This window comes from Ambystoma mexicanum, chromosome 12 (assembly GCF_040938575.1).
Source record: "Ambystoma mexicanum isolate Mex_15411 chromosome 12, UKY_AmexF1_1, whole genome shotgun sequence".
NCBI classification, from domain to species: Eukaryota; Metazoa; Chordata; class Amphibia; order Caudata; family Ambystomatidae; genus Ambystoma; species Ambystoma mexicanum.
Window position 1 is genome coordinate 671915207 of NC_090936.1, and position 27139 is coordinate 671942345.

Below are 27139 nucleotides of genomic sequence, written 5' to 3' on the forward strand. Positions count from 1 at the left end.
ATGACTTTCTCCAAATGTGTTATCGTGGACAAATCATGCCCCCTTCTGTGCCTTGTTTACTAGATCTGGCTTAAATAAGGAGCACCTGGGACCACAGGTCCTAGAGGCATCTGAAACAACGAAAGGTTGTGTACCATCACTTCCCGTGAAGTCACTTGGGGGTGGAGTCAAGCAACATCACTTCCAGTGATGTCAGAGTTCAAGGGCCATGTTATATCACTTCCGCTGCCCGTGGCATTTTGGTGAAATGTGTCCCTGCAGAAACACATGATGAGGTTGTTCTGCAAGTCTATTTAGTTAGGTTTTTCTAAAGTGGTAGGGACAGTTAGAAACTTAGGCATTTGGACGTTTATTTTGGACTACGACAAGCACCCTTCGTTTTTTGTTTTAGACAGCAGGGAATCTCCCTCATAGTGACAGGGCGAGTTAGTCATTTTCCTTTTATTTTGAATGAACACATATATAACATGACCTATTGTTTTCAGAGTCCTTCTGGTTTGCCACAGAACACAAAACACAAAAGAAGATATTCTTGGAAAAACTGTGTAAGAATTGAGGAGTAACTATGTAGGTTGAAGGAGTTCCTTTGCCAAAAGGATCTTGCGTCATTAGACCCAAAGTCATCACCAGACTTTATTACACACATATGCCATGTGTCTCTACCCAGCAAAGAGGTATTACATTTGCTCATGGTGTCAGGGTGTTGAAAGTGACTAGCACACTTTACTTGCCTTTATCTTAGGATCCCAATAACGCACAATACCCAGCGTGGCTGGATCATTGTGATACTCTAATGGGGCCAAACCATGCAGCTTTCCTCCTATGCCATAGGAGTCTCTAATTGTGTTTACTAAGGCAAGCCCCTTTAAGGTTTCCCGCTCTTGCCCTAGGGGTCCTTCTGGGTAGGATTTGTATATGCCATGCTGCAGTAAATATGGACCCCTAGTCAAGGGCTGTACCCCTGCCCTTGTGCCTCCTACATGCCTCAGGTCAGATTGTTAAGGTCAAAATATTTTTCACCAGCTTCTGTTGGCTTTGCCGCAACTACCAGGCTCTGGGATAGCTCCCCCAGCAGGCAATGCCTTTCCTAGCTCTTGAATATTCCCTGGCTCCTGCCAGGATCTTTATTGTATTTTCTCCTGCCATTGTCAGCAGTCTAAGTCTATCCCTACTTTGTTGGGTCACCTCCTGCTTTTTCTTGCTTCTCACATCAAAACAGTGGAACACCTCCAAACCTATTCCAAGTCTGGAGGCTTCAGTCTCTTTTTATTGTTTATCCTGAGCACTAATTTTTATAGTGAGGGTCCTGATTGGAAAGTCTGTGTTAAATTTACATTGAACTTATCTGATTGGTGGATGTTCCCCAGGCGCATATGCCACGATTTCATTTGGGCTCAGGTGGTGTGGCAGCTTTGATAATTCATTTGGTCTAGCCCCAGCACTCTCAGCCTGAGTGTTCAAGCAGGCTGTCGGCCATCTTGAGATCAATTTGCAGCATTATGGTGGCTGTTCAACCCCATGTTCCTGTTGCAGAGGTTGGGAGTATGTTTGTTCTCATCTTATCTACATTTGAGGTGTGTAATCTGCACTGATCTCTCTATCATCTTTCTGGCTCTGCTCCACTTTGGTTCTTCAGCATCCAAACTGCGCTTGTCACAGAGTCTTAACTACTGAAGTGGACTAACAATGGGGGCCTGCACTGCCTGCAAATCTCCCACGGACACTGTAGTAATGGCAGACATTCCCTGTGACTGATTTTCTCCGAATTTATTTCAAACTAAAATGGCATTACTGATCCCCATCCCTGACCTCTTGAATACCACTTTTCTGGTATGGAGTACCAAGTACATTTCCTTGCAGTGATTTTTCCAATGGATACAATGGAAAATACCCAGAGAGCCCCATTCCCTCCTACGGTCCTAAGTGAGTGTCACACATATCAAAACAATATGCAGTGTATACTTCTGATATTGTGCCTTCCATCATGTGTGACAAACAAGTGCCCACTTTACCTTTCTATTCTAGTAAGAAATCACCACGTTCCCCACAGCAAAAGGGTGCCATATGTACCAATGAGTTGAGGCACTTCAGTGAACAGGAACACACATTTCTTTAATGATAAAGTTTTTCGGAACAGTCTTCGAATATCAGGAATAATACTTGTATTTAAAAGCAGAAATGCTGCCCTTTACTCTGTTACCTATCGTCCTTGATCAGACGCGTTTTATCCTGAGGGACATAAAATAGGTAGCAGATTATTTATGGAATGAACAATTTGTAGGCTATACTCCCTAATACTTCGAGATGATATTAATTTATTGCAAATATATGATCATCACAAAACACGTTTGAAATTTCACAGGTTTAGTAGAAAGACACAAATACCGCAGTGCAACTGTGATACATGAAAAACAAACCCCAAGTCAAACTGCATCTATAATTACCAGATATTGTAAAATGTGAAATGGCACGTAGAGCCTCCAGCTGTACTGAATACATGCTTGCGTGCCTCTTCAAAGTATGTATGATCGCTGATGCAGCCATAGTCATTGCATCTAGATTGAGGGAACTGAAAACACAAAAGATATGTGTTCTGTATTAGTAACACTGCTAAACAACTGTCCCATTCAATTCTATCATTTATTTACATTATTTTACATTTTGAGTGACATTGAAGATTGATTTGAGATCAAATCAAATGCATGTGAATCATCAAAATAGAAAAACGGAAATGCATGTTTTCCTTTACATTTAATTAAATACTTAATCACATAGACTATACAATCTAATAGTTTATCAATAAATAGAATGCACTCCAATGTAAAATAAGTACATTCAAAATTACTGATGAGCCCTGTGCCGTTTACAGCATAAGAGAGAGTGCTTATAATGTAGTTTGTGCGTATCTTGGGGGGGGGGGGGGGGGTTGGAAGAAGTTGGTGGACACTTGGAGGACATTTTTACGGGGGTTTATGAAAAGGAACAAGTTACTTACCTGTAACTGTTGTTCTCCAGCATGGGTCTGGCATGGATTCACATGCTCATGAATATTCCCCGTCGTCAGGCTGGGAATCCTCGGTAAAGAAAAAACCAGTATCAGTTTCGTTTCTGATCTGTCTTTCGTAGTAATAACCAATCACTGGTCTCTGCGTCATACTGACCACAGCCAATGACTGCCCTCTACCTAAGCACCGCCTCTGGCAGCCATCTTCAGATTTGGAAGCACGTGAAGTGGCAGTATGACCAAGTGAAGAGCCGCAGAGGGGTAGGCGGGAGGGTTCGCATGTGAATCCATGCCAGACCCATACTGGAGAACAACAGTTACAGGTAAGTAACTTGTTCCTTCTCCAGCATGGGGTCTGGCATGGATTCACATGCTCATGAATAAAGAATACATAGCAGTACACACATGCACAACCACGGGAGGTGGCAAAGGCTCAACATTAAGCATCACATCAACTCAACATTAAGCATCTTACCTCCTCACCAGGCTCACCTCAGGCGAACAGGTTGCGCAGCACTGCTTGGCCGACCCTGGACTCCTCCCTGGAATCCCGGTCGACGCAGTAGAATTTCGTGAAGGTGTGCGTCGACCTCCACGTAGCAGCCCTGCATATGTCCAGCAGGGGCACACCAGATAGGAACGCCGTGGTAGCTGCGATCGCTCTGGTGGAATGGGCTCTCGGACGGCCAGGCAGCGGTCGGTTTGCCAACCGGTGACAGCACATGATACAGCCGGAGAGCCATCTGGAGATGGAAGCCTTCGAGAGAGCCTTCCCCTGATTGACAGGTCCAAAGTTCACAAAGAGTTGTGACGTCTTCCGAAAACCCTTCGTGCGGTCCACGTAGAACTTCAGCGCTCTAGCTACATCCAGCGAGTGCAAAGTCCTCTCAGCCGGCGACGAAGGCGACGGGAAGAACACAGGTAACACCAAGGGTTCGTTGAGATGGAAGTCCGACGGTACCTTGGGCATGAAGGAGGGGTGCGTCCTGAGCACTACCCTCGTGTCGTGGAAAGTCAAGTACGGGGCCTTGCAGGAAAGGGCCTGGATCTCTCCCACTCGTCGTGCGGAGGTGATGGCCACAAGAAAAGCTGTTTTCCACGATAGAAACTTCAACGGGGCCGAGTGCAGAGGCTCGAACGGAGGTCCCATGAGCTTGGTCAGCACCACGTTGAGCTCCCACGCCGGGGCCGGAGCCTTCACCGGCGGGAACGATCTGAACAGTCCCTTCATGAACTCTTTCACCAGACGATGAGACCACAAGGACGTCCGCCCCGTGGTTCTGGTGTATCGGGAGATCGCAGCAAGATGAATCTTGATGGACGCGTGTGCCAGACCAGCTTTGGCCAGCGTCAGCAGGTACGGCAGTACTTGGGGAGCCGTAATCCGTAGAGGGTTAATCTTCTGTGCGTGGCACCAGACAGAGAACCTCTTCCATTTGTGTCCGTAGCATTTAAGAGTCGAGGACGCCCTGGCCTTTGCAAGAACCTCTCTGCAATCGGCCGGTATGTCGTATCCTCCAAACTCTAGCGCTGCAGGAGCCAGGCCTGCAAGTTCAGCGACTTCGGGTCGTGGTGGAGGATGGCGCCTCCTTCCCTGGAGAGTAGATCCGCGTCCGCTTGATCAGCGGGGACGCTGACAAGTCCAGCAAGTCCGGGAACCATATCTGCCTCGGCCACGCAGGTGCGACGAGGATCATCCTGCACCGTGACCTCTTGAGCTGGTTGACGAGCCGGATTAGCAGAGGCAAGGGAGGGAACGCGTAGAGGAACAGGCCCTCCCAGGGGAACGAGAAAGCATCGCCCATGCTCCTCGTCTGGGGAAACCTGCTGGCGAACCTCCGGCACTTGGTGTTCGTCGCCGTCGCGAACAGGTCGATCTGGGGTGTGCCCCACCGTCGGAAGAGGCGATCCACCAGATCCTGCCGTAGTTCCCACTCGTGGCACGAGCGCAGCTCCCTGCTGAGTGAGTCGGCGATGGTCTTTTTTATCCCTGCCAGATGAAACGGCACCAGAAAAATCCCTTGGGCGACGGCCCAATGCCACAGGTCCTGCGCCTCCTTGGACAGCGCTGGGGACCTGGTTCCGCCCTGTTTCCTGATGTAAAACATGGTGGTGGTGTTGTCGGTGAAGATCCTCACCACCTTGCCCTTGAGGGACGGAAGGAAGGACCTGAGGGCCCAAAACACTGCACAGAGCTCCAGGACGTTGATATGCAGGGACTTCTCCGTCGGGAGCCAGAGTCCCCTTGCGTGCAGATTTTCGGTGTGCGCTCCCCACCCTTCCAGGGAGGCATCCGTGGTCACAGTCTCCTGGTGGGCTGGGGTCTGGAAGTCCATGCCCGCCGTCAGATGCGCGCGGGTGCCCCACCACCGTATCGCTCGTCGGAAGCTCTCGTCGAGCTTGATCCTTTCCTCGAAGCTGCCCGTCGTCTGGATCCAGCGCGCATCCAGGAATTCTTGCAACGGGCGCATCCGGAGCCTGCACATGGGAATGAGGTAGATGCAGGAAGACATCATCCCGAGGAGGGACTTGATGGACCTCACTTTGGCTGCGTCGGCCACCAACATCCGTTGCACCTTGCCCAAGATGGTCCTGGTCCTCTCCTCCGACCGGGAGGCCAGAAGGGACACTGTGTCGAGCCTCGCTCCCAGAAACAGTGCGACTTGCGCGGGCACCAGGTGGGATTTGGCGTAGTTCACGGAGAATTCCAGGTCCGTGAGGAGTTGGACGGTCCTTGCCGTGTGGACCACGGCGAGCTCCCTCGTCTTGGCGCGGATGAGCCAGTCGTCCAGGTAGGGGTAGACGTGAATCCCCTCGCGGCGCAGCTGCGCCGCCACCGGTGCGAGGCACTTGGTGAATACCCTGGGTGCCGACCGTAGTCCGAAGGGAAGGGCTTTGAACTGGTAATGACGCCCTTGGACCACGAACCTGAGGAATTTTCGGTGCCCCTTTAGGATGGGAATGTGGAAGTAGGCATCCTCCAAATCCAACGACGATAGGAAGTCTCCTTCCTCCAGCTGACCCAGGACGTGCTGGAGGGTGACCATCCGGAACTTCTGCGCCTTGATGAACTTGTTCAGACGTCGCAGGTCTAGGATGGGGCGCCATCCTCCCGTCTTCTTCTTCACGAGGAAGTATCTCGAGTAGACTCCGGAGCCCCGAAGCCTCTTTGGGACGAGTTCGATGGCGCCCTTCCTGAGCATCGCCTTTACCTCCAGGAGAAGTTGAGGGACGTGAAGTTCTTTCCTGGCCACGGGGGGGACGCGCGGGCACCTTCTTTGAAACTCGAGCGCGTGGCCCCGGGCCAGGGCGTCCAGCACCCAACGGTCGGTGGAGATGGACTCCCACACGCTGACGAAGCCCGCCAGCCGGCCTCCCACCGGGGTGCTTCGGTGGGGGCCCGACCCCACGGCCGGTTCAATCCTGCTTGGACGCGGCCTTGCCGCCTTGACCTCCTTGGCGACGACGGCGGGGTCCGCTAGACTTGCCTCGTCCTCTGTAGGCCTCTTGCGACGACGAGCGGGCCGCTTGACGGTAGGAAGCGAAACCGCCGCCGGAACCTTTGGAGGCGCCCTTGCCTCCGCTGCTCCGAAAGGGCGTCCGTCGTTGCTGCAGAACTCCAAGGGCCGGGCCGTCTCAGTATCCGCCTTGATGGCCTGAAGGGAATCGTCCACTGTCTTCCCAAACAGGTTGTTCCCGTCGAAGGGCATGTCCAGGACCTGGTCTGGACGTCCTGCCGGAAGTCCGTAGCTTTGAGCCATCCACGACGTCGAAGGCAAACGCCGTTGCCCAGCTGGCGGAACCCAGTGTCGGCGATGTCCGTCGCCACGGTGATGGCGTGGTCCGAGGCCACCTCACCTTCCTGCAGGATCTCCAGGGCCTCCGCCCTCTTGTCGTCCGGCAGAAAATCCAGCAGGGGAGCTATCTTGTACCAGAGCTCCCTGTCGTAGCGAGCCACGATAGCCAAGGCGTTGGCCGCTTTAATCGTCGTCGCTGCCGACGAGATGACTCTATGTCCCATAGCATCCAATTTCTTTCCCTCGCCGTCCGGCGGGGAAGTCGATGTGGAGGCCGCACCCCCCCCCCGCTTTCTTCCTGGCTGCCGCGGAGACGACGGAATCCTGGGTAGGCTGCGCCCGGAGGCACAGGGGGGCCGTGTCCGGGACCCGGTACTTTTTCTCGTACCGGTCTCTTCTAGCTGGCGTCGTGGAAGGGTTCTTGAGGAGGGAAAGGCCCTCATCCCAAATGTCGTCCAACAGAGGCCCTGCGAGGACCGTCTTCCTCTTGGCCTCGCGCCGCTGATAAAGGAAGCCTTCCTTTTTCTTCTCCTCAGGGCAGAGTTGGAAAAGCTCGGAAGCCCTGGAGATCATGGAGTGGAAAGATCCGATCTCGTCGGGCGGAGAAGCCCTGGCGGGAGGCGACGACGGAATATCCTCGTCGTATGCCTCGTTGTCCGTACCCGTCGCTGCCGTGTCAGTCCCCGTATCATCCCCTCGGGTGGACGGGGAGGAGGGCTGGACGGGGCGCGACGGTTGAAAAGGAGGTGGTGGATGGATCCTTCTTTTCTTGGTAGGGGGAACACCAGAAGGTCCCGGTTCTGGATCCCCCGACGGGAGAGGTTCCTCCGTCGGTAACGGTAGCCTCGTCCTTATCTCGGAGCATAAGGACTGTATGGCCAACAAAATGGCCGCCGAGTTGTCTTGCGGCGCTGGCAGAGGGGAATCCGACGGGTGAGCAGGGGCCCCGTCGGTATCCTCGACGATGTCGTCGTCGTCACCTGCGTCGGGGTCCATTCCGACGGGCTGGCCTTCTTCCACGCCTAGGCCGTGGCTTAAGACCTCGATCAGCTCCTCTTCTGAGGTTGAGGCCGAATCTACGACGACGCCCTGCCCCCCCTTCTTCTTCCCCACGGAGGGTTTCACGGGGGTCCTATCGATGGGCACAAAAGAAGACTCCCTCCGAGGAGGCAGGGAGATTCTGGGCCCCGAAGTCGCCACCACTGGTGCAGCCTCCACAGGCTGAGCCAGGGCCGCCGCGACCGTTTCGATAGAGGGCTTGGTCGGATGGATCAAGGCCTTCACCACCTTAGGTGCGCTCACCGCCTTATCCTTGAGGGAGGGGGCACTGCCACGCTCCTCCTCTGCCTTAGAGCTCGACCGGGGCCTCTCCAGGAGCTTCGCCGGGTGCTCGGCCTTCCTCTTACCCGACCCAGAGCGTTGGCTCGTGGTTGATGGTGCCGGGGAGGGTGCGCCCTGCCTGGCGCCCGTAGAGCCCGACCGTTCGGCGCTCCCGGTGCCAGCGGACTCGCGGTGCTTAGCCTTATGTTGGGCCCCCGTCGCCGGGGCGCCCTCAAAGGTCTTAGAAGACCGCTCGGATTTCTTCTTCTCGCCAGACGGGCTCTTACCCTCCAGCCAGTTGGCGAGACGTTGATGGCGGTCCTTCATGGTCCGTTCCGACATGTTGCCGCAAAACGCACAGTCCTTCTCCACGTGCGTCTTGTCCTCATGAAGGCAGTAAAGGCAGAAAGAGTGTTCGTCCTCCTTAAAGACGTTCTGCAGCTGGCATCCAGGGCAGACCCTGAACAGCTTTCCGGGCGTCGAGCTTCCCTTCTCCTGGGCCATCTCCGAGACCGGGCCTGAGAAGCTTCTGGAGTCCTCCGAAGTGTAGCTCGACGAAATCTTCACCCTTGAGGGGCACAGACGAATCCGACACGGGTCCCCGTTGATCGGATGTAGGATCGGTGGAGCTTGAGGCTCTTTTGACCGAAAGAATCGAAGTTTTTTGTGAAAAAGCGCGAAAAATAGCACTAACGCTCGAGAGCAATAGCACGAGGATCCCAACACATGAACGTGCGGTAAAAATCTGAAGATGGCTGCCAGAGGCGGTGCTTAGGTAGAGGGCAGTCATTGGCTGTGGTCAGTATGACGCAGAGACCAGTGATTGGTTATTACTACGAAAGACAGATCAGAAACGAAACTGATACTGGTTTTTTCTTTACCGAGGATTCCCAGCCTGACGACGGGGAATATTCATGAGCATGTGAATCCATGCCAGACCCCATGCTGGAGAATAATAAGTTAAGGCCTATCCTTGCCTATTGCTAGAGGGTTAACCCAGCCTATATAAATAAACTACAAGTGCTTGTCAGTACTTCCAAATGTATATATCCACAGTCCAAAACCAGTTCTAGGTGACCCTACCATTACTTTAACTAACTTAAATTATACTAGGAGAATGTCTCCCCTTCTCTGGTATTCTCTTATGGCAAAGGCTTCTCTTCAGTCAAAAGTTCCCTTCAGTAAGAGATCTTCAAATCGTCTCATGCCCCCTTCTGGACAAGCTCTTGTAATTCCTTTACAATGCACTTGGGATTGGGCTCTCCTCTTGGGACAGTTGTTCCCCAGTTCTTTTTATCCCTCTTTCTTGTACTTTGATCCAAACATATGCCTTTCTGCTTCTTGTAACCCAGGCCTTTTTAGGTTGGTTAAGCTTTGTAGGGACTGGACATTCCCCCTCCCCTGGGGTTGTTCAGTTAGATTATGTCTGCTCTTGTTTGGTTCACTTGACTTCACATTCATATTTATTAACTTCTCCCTCTTCCCAGGGTGATTGTGTCAAGTTCTTGATACCGCCTCTTTCAGACGTATTCGTTAACACAGTCAAACAGTTCCACTTCAACGGCTTTGTCTTTAGTATCTTGTCAACTTCACTGGGACAAGTTCCTCCTGCTCCATGACAATACCCTGGTGGCCTCCTGGTTCTCCCGTTCACCCCATTAACGCTGCATCTGCAGGGGGATGCTAACTGGCTCAGCCCTCTCGTGTTCTCTCCGTCCGATCCGGGTTCTGTGCGTCTCCTTGTTGGTGTCCTGCGCTCGGTCCTCTCTCTCATTGCGACTGGGTCTGGATGCAGGTCATATGGTGTCTCCCCAGCTAGGTGGTTTTTGGTGCTTTCTGACATGTGCATGACCCACCACAAAGTTGTCATGGTCACGCCACCACCAGGTTATGGATCCCCCTTCACCTCAGGTCCCTTCTACTTGGAAACGCCAGGGCTCCAGTGTTTTCGGTCTGCTGTTTACGACTCTTCCGAAAGTGGTGGTCTCTGCGACTCTCCTCAGCTCTGCCTCCTCCAGGCGTTACATCAGGGGGCTTCCCCTGCTTACGTTCTTCTCTCTGGCTTGGTGCTTCGCCTCTCCGCTCTTCTGCATGTTCTTCTCGTTCAGCTTACTCATCTCCGGTAAATGTATATCTATTCATAAAGAGACATCCTTCTCCTTGGTCACAATTGGGTATTTCAATGTTGTCTTCAGGCACGTCTCTGGATCTTATGATGTTCTTCATATCCAATCATCACATATATGCTACAACGGTGGATGGTCTAGGGAGTTACTCACAGGAACGGGAGTCCTTGTCTCCTAAGGGGGAGTCTCTCCCAGTGAGGGTGCACTTGCCCAGACCCCTGGAGGGTCTTGAGGAGTAGGCTCAGCTCCCTACCCTCAAAGGGGGAGAATCCCCCTTGGGGAGAAGGAACGAATATCCTCGATTCAAAACAGTATGCTATTCATTATAATATGAGGTGAGCAAAATTTTTGTCCGCAAATTGAGGTCCAATCGGAATCTGAGTCGTCTTTTGAAGATGATGATTCTATATTAGATGCTAACAGTTTGGCACAGGATGTAAAACTGGCTCCCGATATGCTGGTTATTATGGGGTGGGAAAATAATGTGCAAATGAATGGTAGAAATAATTTGAATAGAACCTTCATGATGAACATTTTTCAAACCATTCCTCCCCTAAGAACTCTTCGTTCAGATGACCTTGACTGGGTAGGGCTAGGAACTAATTGTAATCATCGTATGCTATGTGGCTTCCAGTCAATGTTAATTATGAAGATGGTCTGGGAGCAAAGGGAGAATTTCAGAGATCTGGGTCTTACTCCTTTTGTCTTTATGAATATTAAGGATGCAGATTAATTTTTTGCAACACTACCTGTAATTGATACTCCTAAAGTTGTGAACACACAAGTGGTTCCAGAGCTAAATCTAAGTGCTGATACACTGAAACAATTGCTTGCCCTAGTGGTCGCCCTAAATGGAGTTACCGCTGGGTCTGGTAGTACTGCATGCCCTACTGCGAACACTAACAGATGTGATAGCGTAGCAAGGGTAATTTGAGAATTACATCCTGGAACTGTTGTGTTCTTGCGAACTTCCAGTGGTGGTTTGGAAAAGATAAATTCAGCAAAAATCATGAAATATTTCTACTTCAGGAAACAATGCATATGTCCCCTTTTACTATTGAGGGTTTTTGTACATTTACTGTGGAAGCAACTAGGGGTTCAAAGGGTAGGCCATTTGGTGGTCTAGTAAGCAACTGCTGTAATTTTGATGTTAAGTTGTTAAAAGATGAAACTTTACTTGTAATTCATTTAAGTACTAAGGGACTGTATGAGCCAGATCTAGTAATTATCTCCTTGTATTGATACAGGGCCCGAGTCACCTGGGATAAAATCTTGCAAGTCCTTGATGGAATTATGGAAGATATACTCTCAACTATGGATTATGTTCAGATTATTATAGGTGGAGATTTTAATTCTTCATGTTATAGGACTGAACCTTTTGTAGTGCATTTAGAAAATGGGAGATTACCACTTATCGTGATAAATGGCCAAAAGTGGGTGTGACATTTTTTAGGGTGGGACATGCAATTAGTTAAGCCTAAGCATGGATCCTACATGGTTTCTTGGAAACGTGGAGATCGTAGCTCATATATTGACCATTTTTTCCTATCCTCACATTTGTATAATCTTTGTGAACCTACCCAAATATTAAACTTTGGTTATGGGGATCATCTCGCCATTTCTATTAGTCTCAATATGATTAACTGGAGATTAGTTAAGGAAGAATCGCTGCAACTGATAGAGTTCAACAGGCCAGGTGTGTCTATTAGAACAGATACATTTGCAGAAAACTGATTGTTAAAATCAAAGAGGATCCAACATATACATCTATCAAATCCAGATATGAGTTTACGAAAGCAGAAATGGAAGTAAAATTAAATAATATCATTCAAGCATTTTTGATAGATATTGCGCATGAACTTAGACCATCTCCTTCGTATATTGAACATCGCCATGCTTTTGACTTAATAATTTATAATCTAAAACTCATAAGAAATTATAAAATTAGAAAATTAGTTAGATTGAATTTGAGTTCAAAAGTGTGTTTGGCTTGGAAAAAAAGTGTATCATTGTTTCCTTTAAGAATCAGATCAGGCTACACAGGCATGAAATGGCTATTAAGGATAATCAGCGTATGATGTACAATATATTGGCCCATGATACCAGGAACATTTGGTCTCTTATCAGAAACGTGCATGGTCCAAGTGTTTTTTGTGAATCTTCCATTCTTGCTGCTACCTGGGTGACATATATGTGGTAAATTTGCACTACCTAAATCATTCCAAAGTATTCCTTACATTGAGTATGCAGAATTTATTCTAGAACATTGTCCCTGGTCACTAGAGGATGTGACAGCTGCTATCCTTAAGCTGAAAGACACCAAAGCTTCTGGTCCGGATTGCATTCCAGCATGTGTATTTAAATAAGATCCTTAATTCTGGGCTCCCATTTTAAAAAATAAATTTGAGCTAATTTTCGCCTCTAAAAATATTCCAACTACTTGATGTTCCTCCATCATAGTTCCCATTTATAAGAAGGGCCCCTCTGACGATCCACAGAATTTTAGACCCATTGCTATTATGGATGCTTCTGCTAAGGTATTCTCTCAGCTTATTCTAAAAGAACTTCAAGAATATCTATTTAGGAACAACACTTTTCAGACAAGTTTTCGTAAAGATATGGGATGTACACTGAATGCCACCATTCTATCTCTTCTCCAGTGTCAATCCAAAAAAAGCGGAACTGGAGCAGTCTATATGGCTGCGTTAGATCTTAGTTCAGCTTTCGACACTGTTATAAGATGCTTATTATGGAAGATTATGATCCATTTAGGGATCCCAGTACATTTGGTGGCGTTGATAGCGTCATTACATTCTAACACAAACTATATGGTCCGTGTTAATAAAATGGGAACTTTAACAGATCAAATTCCTACTGAAACTGGACTGAAACAGGGGTGTTCTATGGCCGCGATATTATTCAATATCTATCTCTCTTAGATTGAAATTCTTTGGAAGGATGTTGTATGTTATCCGCCAAACTTGGAGATCTCAAGTTGAACTGTATTAGTTTTGCAGACGATCTATTAATCCTTGACAGAACCCCATTTGGGTTACAGAATAAGCTGGATGCCCTTCATCTTTTTGCAGAGGACCACAACTTAAAAATAAACTGGGCCAAATCTAAAATCTTGATTTTTGCAGATGGTAAGAAAACAATCAAAAAGTATGATTGGGCAATTGGGATGGTAAAATTAGAGGTGGTCAAAGAGTTGTGATATTTGGGTTACACTCTCAGATCAGAATTCTAAGATATGGTGGTCCAAAATGTTAAGGGAAAAAATTAAACCTTTGATATTACAAATGTGTATATTGTTTAGGAAATACTGTAATTATTCCTTAATACCAATCATTGTTTTATTTGTTGAAGATCGAACCTTGCATATTGTACATTCTTAATCTTTGTATGGCTGAAGTGGATGTCTTTCCCGACATGATCCAAGGGCAAATGTGGAAAAAGGTCTCGGGTCTTGCTAGATCTGTTTGTAATGCAATTATTCTACATGAAATAGGACTGCTACCTCTGTCTGCTAAGTGGAGATGGAGAAAACTGAATAATTACATAAAGATGTTAAGTCCTCCTAGGAATTCACTTTATGTTGATCTCAGTCAAATAATAAAACATGGTTCTCTACTGACATTAACCAATTTCGCTAAGAAAATGGATGGAATTTTAGAAGTTACAAATATTTCCAAAAAAGATCTTATACTGTGTTTACCTGCAAACAACTGTTGGATTGGTGTCAGCAATCTGATCACATTGGTAATTTCAAGATGTATAAAGAATATGCCCCATTTAGAAGAAAAATGGGTGTTTTACCCAGGTACTTATTTCAATTTCCTAACTTTTTAGAAAGGAATCTATATATGCGGTTCCGTTTGAACCAATTCCATACTTACGAACGCATTCATGGTTGGGTTGATAAAGGCGCCCAGTTTTGTGCTCAAGGTGTAGATTGTAGATTTTGTCACATATATGGTACTACTGAAACATTAATTTTCTGTAAAGATTTTGATGAACTAAGATCTAGACACCTAGGTAGTTATTTGTACTCTGATACCGAATTGTCTAAATTTGCTTTATGGAATAGGTGTATGTGGGGGAATAGCTGTAAATTACTTATTAATCTGACTAATTTTTTAAAGGAAATAATGAAAGATATTTCTACACAAAATGAACTAATTTGAACTGAAGTTTTAGCTTGTGTTTTTATCTAAATATGAAAAGAATTGAGAATATTATTTGTTTTTTTTAAAAAATGTTATAAATTGTAAAGTTTCATTTTTTGAATCAAACACAAAAAAAAAGTGCAGAATCTACACATCATTCGGCTTCCGCCTGTTCTGCGAAATTAGCATAGAAGTTCTGACACCACTGAAATTTCACCCGGTTTTGTGCGGTTTCTCACAGATATGGCGTTTTGTTCCCACGTTAGTTTCATGTAGCACAACGAGACACCCAGGACTTTTTTTCGATTTGTGGTAGGTTCATGCAGCAGCATGAGAAAATTCACTGCGCTTTTTGCTCAATTCATACGAGGTTGACGGGGCGTCACGAGAAAATTTGTGCCGCTCTGTTCCATCCATGCTAGGTAAACACAGCGGCATGAGAATCTTTGCGCGGCCCGTTTTGGTTTGCGAGACAGCAAGAGAAACTTTGCGTTGCTCTTTTAGATATGCTGGGGTGGTGGAACAGTAGATTGCAGCAAAAAGATTCAAAATCTTACAGATTTCACTTAGGCGGCTGGCGGAACAGAATTTAACAATTTCGCCCAGCCCGATTTATAATATCAAAACAAAGAAGGCAAAAAGAAATACATGTTTCCTAATGTAATTACCCAAAATTGCTATTCAGTTGGAATGAATTCTGTTGGACTGTCAAAAAATACTTTCACTTAGTTCCCTAGTTCCAACTATAGTGAGGTCTAATGATGAGCCTTGAGGCAATGATAAGCTTCATGGCAGGGATAGGCTTCCGGCAGTAATGTGATTCGCGGGCAGTGATGTGTCTAGGAGAAGAGATGATACTAGAGATTGGGTGATGGACCATAGGAAGCGATAGGTCTTCAGTGGGATGGAGCTCTGGGTAGAGGTGGTCCTCAGGTGAAAAACAGGGCTAGTCTTTTGGGTGAGGTTCTGCAACAGGCCTAAAAATAATGTTTGGTAAAAGTGACTTTGCCAGGCGAGAGCACTAAAACCGTGCCATAAGTAATATGATTATTTCTGATTATATTGTAAAAAGAAATCTGTGATGTAATAACTAGCAAAGCATACCATTTCTGTCACAGATAACCTTAATAATCCACAGAATCTTGAAAATGGTTCAAGGGTTTTTATTAGAACAAATTATTCTGTTTCGTGGTTAGAAGACAGGGGTCGTCCTCCCTCCCTATCTCCCTCTCTTCCTCCCCCCCCCCCGTAGGCTGGTTCCAGCATAGCCCAGGCTTCCCTAATGCCCAGTATAATATTCAGTAGAGATCAGTAAATGCAAAACCTGGTGGTTAATGGTGAGAGTCTAAAAGGTGCAGGTGGTCAAACAGGGGCGAGAAGCCCTTCAGGTTCATAGAGAGCAAGGTCTGGATTTCAGGGTGTTCTATGTTGTTGGTCAGCAGTCTTGGAGGAGTTGAGTTTCAGGTAAGCACTGGAAATCTAGGACTGGATCAATGTGAGGCAGTACTTGAGCCTGGGACGTCTTCGGAAAGGTCAAGGAGAACCAGGAGGCAAGGATGGCCATATTTGAGAATTTTAAGGGCATTGTCGATCACCTTGATGGTATCCATTTCGGTTCTGCAGTTATTGGCTTCGATGTATTGGAGGAGTTGCATGGCTACTGCTTTCTCAAGGATCTTACTGAGGAAGGGAAGATGGGTGATGGGGCGGTAGTTGCTGAGGTCGACAAGGTCCAGTGTTGGTTCAAGAAGCAGGAGGATTTGTAAAGTCTTTAGGGTCGAAGGGAAGGTGCCTTGAGTTAGGGAGCTGTTCATGATTGTCAGGCAAGGGAGGAGTGCTTCAGTCAGAAGGGGCTAGAGTATGGAGGATGTCGTCTGCATATGATGTGGCCTTGAGGGATGCTAGGGTGACAGTGAGGTCTTCCATAGTTGGAGTCTTGGAAGTTGTCCAGGTAGCTGTGGTTTTGCAAGATGGGATGCGTAGATTGCCATCAGTTGTGCCATTAGTGTCTATGAGTTGGTGGATCATGCTGATCTTGTTGACGAAGAAAGATGATAATGATGGATTTTTCGATGAAGTGCTACTGGTGGGTTGGACAGAGGGTTATTGCAGTGCTTGATGGCTTTGAAGAGAGTTCTGCGTTCATGGTTGGCCTTGGCTATGGTGTTTTGGTAGTAGTTGGCCTTGGCAGTTTTGATCAATCGTCTGCATGTATCATGGAGTTCCTTGAACGGAGGGGGGTTGGAGATGCAGCAGGATTTTTGCCAATTAATTTCTTCTTTTCTGATGGTTTGTTTGTTGAAGTTGAGTTCTTGAGTGTGCCAGGGTATTCTGTACATCTGTACAGAGATGTATTGTTACAAGTACAAAATAGGAAAGAAATGACCAGGGAGATTTCCACAGACATAAAGCTAACAATTTGAGGGAAAGCGAACGGCAAAGCTGTCAGTCCGCTTGTAACCCGCAGTGTATTGTATATAGCATGCAAGGTAGAAAGTGTAGGCAATTGAACACATCTATCGAATCAACTTCTGTGTCCCACCAAACGTCCTGTAAACGGCTCCTGATAAACGCCAATCTTGTTGGTCAACACAGATGTAAAAGTACCAAAATATTTGGTCAACAGAGCAAATAAATGACAAAAAACTCGGATCGATAGGATTTATTTTTATTTTATTGGACATTTGTAGGGTGCCTATACACAAGTGTTTCCAGGTGCCACAAGACAAAATAGGGGGCGGGGGGTGGGACAAAGGAAAGAAAATTACAAAAACAAAAATAACTGTTATATTGGCCTTGAGACAATCCTACCATGCAAGTACAAGACAAACATGGTAAGTGTGTGGGAGAGGGAGAAGGAGAAGTGCAGGAGGGGTGCCCAGAAAAGGGGACGAGGGTGAGCAAGTGCTGGGGGGCCAAGAAAGCCAAGTGGCAGGAGAAAGAGGGGGAAGGGAGGAGAAGTGCGATGGACAGGGTGGACCAGGTTGGGCTAATCCGGGGAGGGGGAGCCAAAGGGCAAGATCTGGCAACGGATGTTGGGAGGATTGGTGGGGGCGGTGCTCTGGCCCCTGTATGACTCAAAGGTCACACCGGCAGAGGGATGGTAGCACGTTATCGGGGGGGGGGGCGGAGTAAAAAGGAAGAGGCGAAAACTAAGGTTTTCAGAAGTTTCCAAAACTTAAAAAGATCAAGTTCCAGTCTGAGGAGGGCAGAGAGGCTGTTCCAGAGGGAGGAACCTGCTGAGGAAAGGGATCTACCTCCCACTCTCTGCTTGGAGAAACATTTCATCGGCAGAGTGTTTAAGCCAGAGGCCCGAAGAACTCTAACAGGGAGGTATTTAGGGAGGGAAAGCAGGATGTAGAGACGTCCCAGGCCTCAGACAGCTTTGTAGATGATGCAAAGGGTCTTGAATTAGAACCCTGTGGTCACCGGGAGCCAGTGGAGAGACGTAAGGGCTGGCGAGATGCTGTCCCTGGGCTTGAGGCCAAGGATAAGTCTTGCAGTCCTATTCTGGATTAGTTGAAGGGAGAGGAAGAGGATGTCAGCTTAAAGGAGACCAACAAGGTTTTATCTTGTCCAGAAATCTATCCCATCTTAGTCAAGCATGTTTCCATGTAATACATTAAACTACAACAAATAATCTTGCACTTGTCATACTAACAGCAGATGGCTTTGTGCAAACAAGGAAAAAAGAAGGTAGCGAGCTGCAATATGCAAATGCCCATCTCTTTGTTGGGAAGATTATCATTTTGTGCAGAACAGAATCAGACTGACACGTGATAAACAATCACACACATGTCTTCAAGATCATCAGGAAATTATTTTGTTGATAACTATGATCATCCAGAAATAGAAAATGTCCTTTCGTAGAGCAGAAGAATGCAGTGCCACAGAGTGTCAAGCAGCAGAAGATAAGAGGTGGATAAAAAAGGGCATTGCTTAGACTCGGAGGGAATGACACAGCATTGAAGTGTCTGGAAAGAAGTATGTAACAGAGATGCTGATGAGCACACCTACACAATTACTGAACCTGCCAACCTCACAAACTAATCTCAAGTGGTCTCCTGCAGAAGGGATGTGACCAAGCAGATTGGACTTGACTGCCCCTTTTGGGGCGGGACCAAGCCTGATTTGCATATGGTCTTTCCCCTTTCCAAAATGGCATGGTAGGTGAAGAACCATGGTCTGGAGTGTGCCAAGAGTAATGCCAGCGTTTAGGATTAATTCCAAACCTTCCAGCCATCAACTCTATTGTTTTGCATTAGTCACGGCGAGTGGAACGGGCATGCCCAGATGTGGGTCCCATGCCTGCTGGGTCTAGAGGTCCAAGCTACTCCTCACTGATGTGGCCCAACTAAGCCGAAACATGTTTGGGGATGCTTGTCGTCTCCTGCATAAGGGATGTGACCAAGTACTTTGGGGCTAGACTGCCGCTTCTGGGGTGAGACCCTGCCTGATTTGCATATGGTGTTTACCCTTTTGTAATGGCTTGGCAGGCGAAGAATGGTCTGGAGGGTTGCCAAGATTAAATCAGTGCCAGCGGTTAGGATTAATTCCAAACCTTCCAGCCATCACCGCTTTTGTTTTGATTCAGATAAGTGACAAACCAACCAAGGAGAGGTGCATCTTGTGATTTGTGGTTCTAATGCTATAGGGCACTACAAATGTGGTGCTGAAAAATAAATATAACAAAGTTACATGGTGTAGCATGGTACATTGATAAATGATCCAGACCCAGGAAAGCTGGACAATTACAAGAGATCCAATATGTTAAACAATGGTAATTCTAGTTTCAATCCTCAGAGCATCTAAAGTAATGATGCAGACTGCCAAAGAGAACTTATTTTGGGGACTGTGTTTTTGACCCCAGAGTCAGTGCTGCAAAGGTTTTGACAGTTGCCCAGAGGTTCCAATAATAGAAAGACCATCACACAGAGATTGAAGAATAGAGAGTTGAAAGAGAATCGCACTACTAAAGAACTTGGAAATAAAGATGCAAACTGAAGAGCAAGTCTTTTCTAACCTTAAAAAAAGTATTTTTCTCCTTTTGCATTACACATGGCATGGATGTAGGGGCAAGAAGATGAAAGGGTGAAAATTGTACTACACATTCTTATAATTCAAGCTGAATGTGAAGGTCTTCATGGCAAAATACAACAAGTAGACTATTTTTGTAAGTATCGGCTTCCTATGAAATTTGGACTAAAAGGTCCAAATGCACATATTGCCACAAGATTTTGGTTTTGAAGAGATTACAGGCTGAGCAGATCACAAAAGAATGGATTAAAGACAGCAGGTCTCAGGACTAGGAAAAGGAAGGGTGAGAGACTGAAGGGGGAGAGGAATGTAAATCATGGCAGAATGAGGACATCAAATAATAGCGTTGAAAGCAGAGCATATGTTTTCAGTAACCCTAAATATCTGCATCTCTATGAATATGAAGCAACTGTAGAGCTGCCAGATTATCCGACAACAATTTGATATATAAAAGGTTAAAAAGATGAATCATATGTGTTCGTTCACACTGGCATGACTTAAGAAAACTAAATAAAACAGTTTTTCGCTGGTTGTCAATGTATACAAGGCTTGCACACCAAATGTGACAAGGTCAGAAACCTTGTAACCCGACCTTGTCAAGATGGGATATGAACCCCTCTGAGCCTGGGGTTGGAGGCCAGGCCCAGTCCCATCCCAGAGGGGGGTGGTGGTGGTGGTAGTAGTAGTTAAGAAGCCCCCAATTCCCATCTCCTCAGCAAGTGCATGTATGTTCATGGATGGTACCACTTCACATCACTCCATACCTCTTTAAACAAATGCTTTCGATACCTTTTCTTTTCATTCCAGGCAACCACTGACATCAGAAGCCTGGGTGGATTACCTGCGACAGGTTACCCCCCCCAGAGCCTCCAGGCAGACCATTCTGTCAGAGTTCTTCAACCAGCAGAGAGAGGGAGAGACATCAAGCAAAGCAGCAGCAGATCTGTGCGGCAGCGAGGAATGCGGTGCACCCCTAGGGCTCGTGGCTGCAACCAATCAGCCCAGCAAGAGAGACCTTTACAGTAGTTCCACAGAGGAGCTGTTCGGAGAACCCAAAACCGCACCTATACTTACCCTGGGCTTAGCCACAGCGCAGCTCCCTGACATGGACTACAACATTTCCCAACCCGGGACGCCATCTTCCCAGCTAGGCTGAATCGCACAACAAATTTCAACACTTGTAACTCCTCCTGGGTGGGGTAGATAGGGCTAGATTGGTTAGGGGAAGAAGGCCAAATGAAGAAGGTGGTGGATCGGAAGACGTGGCAGACCAAGAGACCAGAAGGAGGAAGGGCGGTAGACCATAGTGTGCAGACATTTTGGAAGAAATGGGGAGCTATTGGTTAGGGGGCGCAAGTGATAAGGTGGGTGAAAGTGTTAAGGAAAGTATAGAGAGTGAGTGAAAGGTGACTGAGGGAGTAAACAGAGGGGTGAGTATTAGGATTGGTGGAGTGGTAGTGTAGGGGAGAGTAGTAGTGTGGAGAAGGGAGAGGAGTAGTGGTGAGGGGAGACGAGTAGTGGTGTGGAGAATAGTGGTTTGGAGAGGGGAAAGAAGTAGTGTGGGGAGAATAGCGGAGAGAAGAGTAGCGGTGCACAGAGAAGAGTGGCGGTGCGAAGAGGAGAGGAGCCGTGCGGAGAGGAGAGGAGCCGTGCGGAGAGAAGAGTAGCCGTGCGGAGAGGAGAGGAGCCGTGCGGAGAGAAGAGTAGCGCTGTGAGGAGTGGTTGGAGAAAATAGGAAGGAATAACATCGCAGGGTAGACGTAGGTGGTAGAAGGAGAGACAGGGATAGAGGAGGAAGGCACAGGAGAGAAGTTGGTTGGAGTTGGAGAGAGGAAAGTATTGTGAGGAAGGGAGAGGAATAGAGACACGCAGGGAGAGGAACATCCGGGTGTGACAGGAAGACAAAGTGGGGCTTGAATGCGAGAGGCACAACCCTACACACCCATAGAAGGAACGTAAACGGTAGAGCAGGTCTACCCAAATGAGTCCCAGAGGAAGATTAGACGGATTGTCTTTGAGCCTCACTTAAACAGCATGAACCAACATATATGTGATTCAGCCAATTGCTGAAAACAAGACAGTATGGGATAGGGAGGTGTTCTCCTCCGCATATTTTAGCTGTGAAAAATACTGCTGTGAAATTTCTGCAGTAAAGACACATGGCACCATCCAGATGCTCAAACAATCTAACAGCTTCACACAATCTTGACGATAAAGCTACAAGAAAACAATGTGGAATCACAAAAACTGGAATCAAGACTTCGAAAAAGAAACGCACAGTCATTTAAAACCGGACTATGCTTCGTTAATAGTTTTTCAAACTGCCATTTAAATATTGCAACAGAACAGTGTCTCTCAGGTTTTCCAGTGTTTCAACACAAGCCACAAATCTGTTGTCTCCAATACTGACTCATGTTCAGGTGACATAGCGTAAACATTCTCTTTAGGGGGAATTTCTCAAGGCTTTGCCTTTACAAAGCTTAAGAGGGGATGAGAGATGAAAAATGGGAAGGTGGAGTGGTTTCTAAAAAGACACTATAATATGGGGATCCAAAACAGGCAATGATGCGCTTTGTTCCGACACTCAAATATGAAGAAAATATGCATGCACATTGAAGTTTGTAATTAATTCATGCACGTTAACCAATACAAGGGGCATCACATTAATGACCATATATGCGATGAATAAATGCACAAAGCAGAGCGTTTGAAAAAAGATAAAAATTAACATTACGTGTCAGATGGCATGCAATCTTACATTTGTTCTCGTGATACAGGAAATTCATCTTTAGCGAAGGGAACGGAGAGTGAAAATGCAGAAGTAAACCAGAAAACACATTAGGCCACAATGTGATGTATTCATAGAAAACCACTGGTAAAGCTTGTTTGTGTAAATAAATTGTTAATCTCACCTGTGGTACAATTTACACTGTTTATCAATGATATCAGCTCAACAGTCTGATGGAAGCTCTTAGCTCCACGAGATAAGGCATTGTGTACAAATGTGTCTTGATAGATTGTGTTCTAAAGCTCATTTTACCACAGGAGTTACTCTTTGTGATAGGTGGATTCCGAATCTGAGTGATTTGCCCGCGGCTGAAAGTACCACAGGCAAATTGTTTGCATGAGAAAGGTGCGAACTACTAGAAGATCGCACCTTTCTCATGTGAGCACACATACATTCTCACAGCCACAACACACCCTTTACACACACCCCCACCCACACCCCCAACATAAACAAACCCCACTTACCTTCATCTTCACGCTGGTTCCTGCAGCGCCAGTTCCCTTTCACTTCCGTGATCGGGAACTGGCTCTGCAGGGTCCTTTTCTTTTTTTTTCTTTTTTTTCTAACGGAAGGCTGCGGGGGTGTCCCATACGCGGGTATACCATAAAGTATAGTGAGCGGGGCGATGCAGGGGGACACCCCCGCAGACCCTGTTTTTTTTTTTCAATGCTACCACCAGAGGTTCGAACTTTTGGTGTTTGAACCTTTGATGGTTTTGTTTTGAGACTTCCAGATAGAGTGTTTACAATCCTAGGTTACTCTTGTCAGCCGTAGATGTTGTCATTAACCAATCAATGGGCATTTTTGATAAGCGGCACATAAGTAATGGTTTACAGTGCCAGATGGTATTAAATACCAGTCATGTTGATGTACAATATACATTGTGCATTTTGCACCAATTGCTTGATTTGCACTAAATAAGGTGTTGTGTTTATGGATGAATGTTTGGGTTTGTATGCTTATGATGTGGAATGTTTGAGAATGACGTAGTTATAGGATGAAAATGGTTATTGTAGAACTGGTTTAGTGGAGGGAAACCATTTTATACAATTTTGCATATCGTTTTTGGGACATGTTGGATTAATTTTTAATTATTATGGAATAAATATCTTTTTGATAAAACAATTCTTTTGTTGATTGCCGACAGGCTTGGAAATGAGAAAAATGAATTACATGGGATCTTTGCCGTGTACACTTATTTTCAGTGATAGAGGATGATGTTCAGGAGGGAGCAGAAGTTGAGCCTCCGACGTCTGAGACACAAGAGGGGGAACATATGGCATCACCCTAGCAAGAAAGAGCAATTTCATTGGAAACAGACAATGAAGAACATGACAAGCTACATGTTCTGTCCCCCGGTTCAAGACTGAGACTTATACACCTTCTTTGAGGATAGCAAGAAGAGGTACACAAGGAAGAACAAGAAGGTGTAGGGACTGATGAACCCTTGCATATGTCAAGTGAATGAACCACTGTGCTCAGGAATCAAGCTTCAAACACTCCCTGTGTGCCAGTGTACACTTGTTTCAAAATGAACAGCTGGGCACATCAAAAGCACCGATTCCTCAGTCAATGGCACACATACAGCATCCATCACAAAGACACTGAACACACCCCATGAAATAGGAAATCTTAGGCCCCCATGGCAGCATTCAAAGTCAGGCAGGTGGACCTATTGAACAACCATAAATCAACAAGCACAACTGACTTATTTGCAACACATTATCTTGAGGGGAGTGTGAGAAACCGGGCAGGGTTATCCCAAGCGGACCTCAAGAATCCCTTATTCAGGTGGCCAAAGAAGAGCGGACACGGTCAGATCCCAGCGTGGGGGCGAAAGAGTGAGAAGGGATCACTTGAATGTGGAACTCTGGGTTGTGCTCAGAGAAAAATCCCAAGTGAGACTTCGTATTATACCGAAGAACAAGGTGAGGAGGGTGGAGTCCCTGAGGCTTTTGCAGGCTGTACCACATCTGCCTCCCTTCCTCACACCCCATCACTTGTCCAAATCCAACAAACCCTCCATATATAACTAATCCCTCAGGATCCTGAACCCTGGTACCTTCAGAAACTCTCCGAATACTCCAAGTCATTTTCATTCCTGTCCTTTGGATTATTATTTCCTGCATTCCCCAATATGCTCAGACAAAACACTACCATTCCCATAATTACCCCTGATCATTTTATGATACTAATCATGGTCATTCCCGTTTGTTTCACAAACCCTACCAATCTCACCATTCTGAATTTACCAAACCACCTAGGATGAAGAATATCATTCCTCATGTCACCCTCCCGCTCCCTTTTCTGACAAGAACACTTTCTCCCGACACGAAGGACAACGGACTAACACTAAAGCCATTTACCTGACATGTCCCAACTCAAAGGTCAGGCAAAGTCAAGCAATTAAGCAGAACCACACACACCCGACGGTGCTTTCCTTTCCCCACAGGGATTAAAGGTGGAGCATGAGAGCACAATATGAGAAAGGCAGATCGCATGACGACACAGCTATCAAGAAACAGCAGTTCAGGAGGAGCAGAAAGGAGGTGAGACCGGAAAGGCTGACTGGGAGAGAAAATGCCTTGCCCGTTCCAACTCAGGCCCGCGAAACCTCAGCAGAAGGAATCATAAGACCGCGAACGATAGCCCAAGTGTGTTGCAGCATATGTCAATGGTACAGGGAGCAGGTCTACGCTGATAAGCAGGACAGAGAGAGAAGCCTGCCACCATGGTACCGGCCTTGACTCCCGATACGAAGAAAGTCAAGTGATTCATCACAGCCAGTGAGTCGAGGGGAGAACCGATAAATAAACCGAACTGTGTTGAACAAAGTAGCACACTGGTGATTGCAGAAAGTACAAAGAAATGTTAATGTGGAAGGGATAGTCATGGCAGATGATCCACGGACCTTGTGGGTGCTCACTCGAGAAACCACGGGCAATTACCGGATTGTTGAAACTACTGTTACCAGAAGGCCTTGGCACAGGTGAGAAGAGGGTCAAAGTGGTCGCTTAGGGGTCTAGTAAAATCCGCTATACAATCGAAAGTCTTTGACCGGCAGATGATCGTAAAGCCAAGTAAAGTAAATCCCACATCGTAAGAAAGTGGTAAGAACAGTGTGTTGACAAGAGTCAACCCGGGGGCGGGTTATCCACAGTGAACTGTTTAAGACATAAGATTTGTGAATAGCACAAAAGAAATTGTGTAGAAAGCCGCAATGAACCCGACGGAGGGAGGCAAACAGTTGAGAAGGATCTGCGCCAGGAAGAGGGGGATCTAGGGGTAGGAAATCACCCCAACAGCACGTGAATGCAACCGAGAAATTGTTTTTTTGAATACAAGCCCGAGTGAGCCCAACAGAGGGAGGCAGATATTCGAGAGGGGTCTAAGGCCCAGAAGAGAGAGGGGGACCCATGGGATAAGAATCACCAAGTGCAAACCAAAAGGAACGTTGTTAATTTTGAACATATCAGGCCCTAGAAGTGGGAAAACTAAGCTCCGAAGGTCCTGATATCGCCAAGAACGGTTTAGGGATCTAAACCTGGAGGAGGGGGATCCAGGGGTGAAAAGGCATCACCCAACATATCTTTGCAAAGGAACGTTTTGTTGTCCCTTTTAACAAATCAGGTTCTCGAAGGCAAGAGACTTTTACAGAGAACAGAGACTTGGCCATCAACGGTACTAATAGCTGAGAACGGAACTGTCGGCTTGTGCTAGGGAAGCTTGAGCGTGTGCTGTGCTCCAGAGTCCTGCCTTGCCCTGTGTTCAAAACATGGGGAAGGGAGACCACAATTATTACATCCTGATTTACTTGTGAACACTTCTTTTCTTTCCTGTGAGCCCTATACCTCACTCTTTTGTATATAGCGTAAGGATTGGCAATAGGTTTTTCTTAGTATAGGCCCTTTTATTTGACAAGACGCCACTAGGACTGCCTTATTTTTAATTGATGTCATAGCTTGCTCCCATTTTAGATTTAGGTTTAGATTGGGCGTTTTTCCAACCTACCTACACAGTTTAATGAACACCCTTGAACTGTGATCACTTGTGTCTGTCAATTCTTCACACCATGCAGTCCTTACTGGAGCTAGACAACAATGTTTCCACCTCTCCCCTGTATGCCCACATGAGCCAGGATCAACCACATGCTTGGCAATAGGAAGAGGCATCGGGTCAACCTCCTACCCCTCAACAGCAGACATGAGCACATTTTGCACCACTATCTCACAAATTACACCAAAGGTTTGCTAATACACATATTTTCACAAGCCCTGTCAGAACATCATTTTTGCCTACAGACCAAGGTAAACCAACATGATTTCCCCCTCAAGGTGTCAGCTCGCCATTATTGAAGCATTTGAGCAAGTTACACAATAGAAAAAAGGCACAAAAGCTTAGTCTATGCAATAACTATCTAGGTACAATGGTGGCAATAGATTTAGTGCCCTAACGCTTGGTCAAAAACCGGGTCATCTGACTGCTCCTTAGCCTTGTTGACCTTCCCACAACAGGGAAATTCCAAGTTGCACTGCTTCACATCAACTTCAGCACAACCCCTTTACAACAACGTGAGGGTAACTGAAGCCACCTGGTAATGGACACGTAGATCAGTGTTCAAGGTGTGGATTTCATGGGCCTCACCTTCCCTCATACCGTACATCAGCAAAAACCAGTCTCAAAGTGATTTGTCAGCAGGCAACTTGTGTATAGAGGACAGTCCACAGTACAGTTGTTCTTGGGAAGAAAGGAAAGGGGACTATGGTACACGACCTCACTTCAAGTAGGTTGCATGTGGTCTTTGTAACAGAGGACAAAGGTCTCATTGCTGAAGCTGCCCTGATGCTTTACAAGATCATTGACATGAAAAGCGAAAAGGTGGGCAACAGCTAAATTGA

General features: G+C 46.7%; 1 protein-coding gene across 1 annotated transcript in view; it reads right to left on the bottom strand.

Moving 5' to 3' along the window:
* Positions 1 to 27139, bottom strand: part of LRRK2 (leucine rich repeat kinase 2) — a 2398611-nt gene that overhangs the window by 1801966 nt on the left and 569506 nt on the right. The window contains exon 13 of the mRNA XM_069629211.1: positions 2445 to 2569. Coding sequence (XP_069485312.1) covers positions 2445 to 2569 — 125 coding nt within the window. The remainder of the gene's footprint in view (positions 1 to 2444; positions 2570 to 27139) is intronic.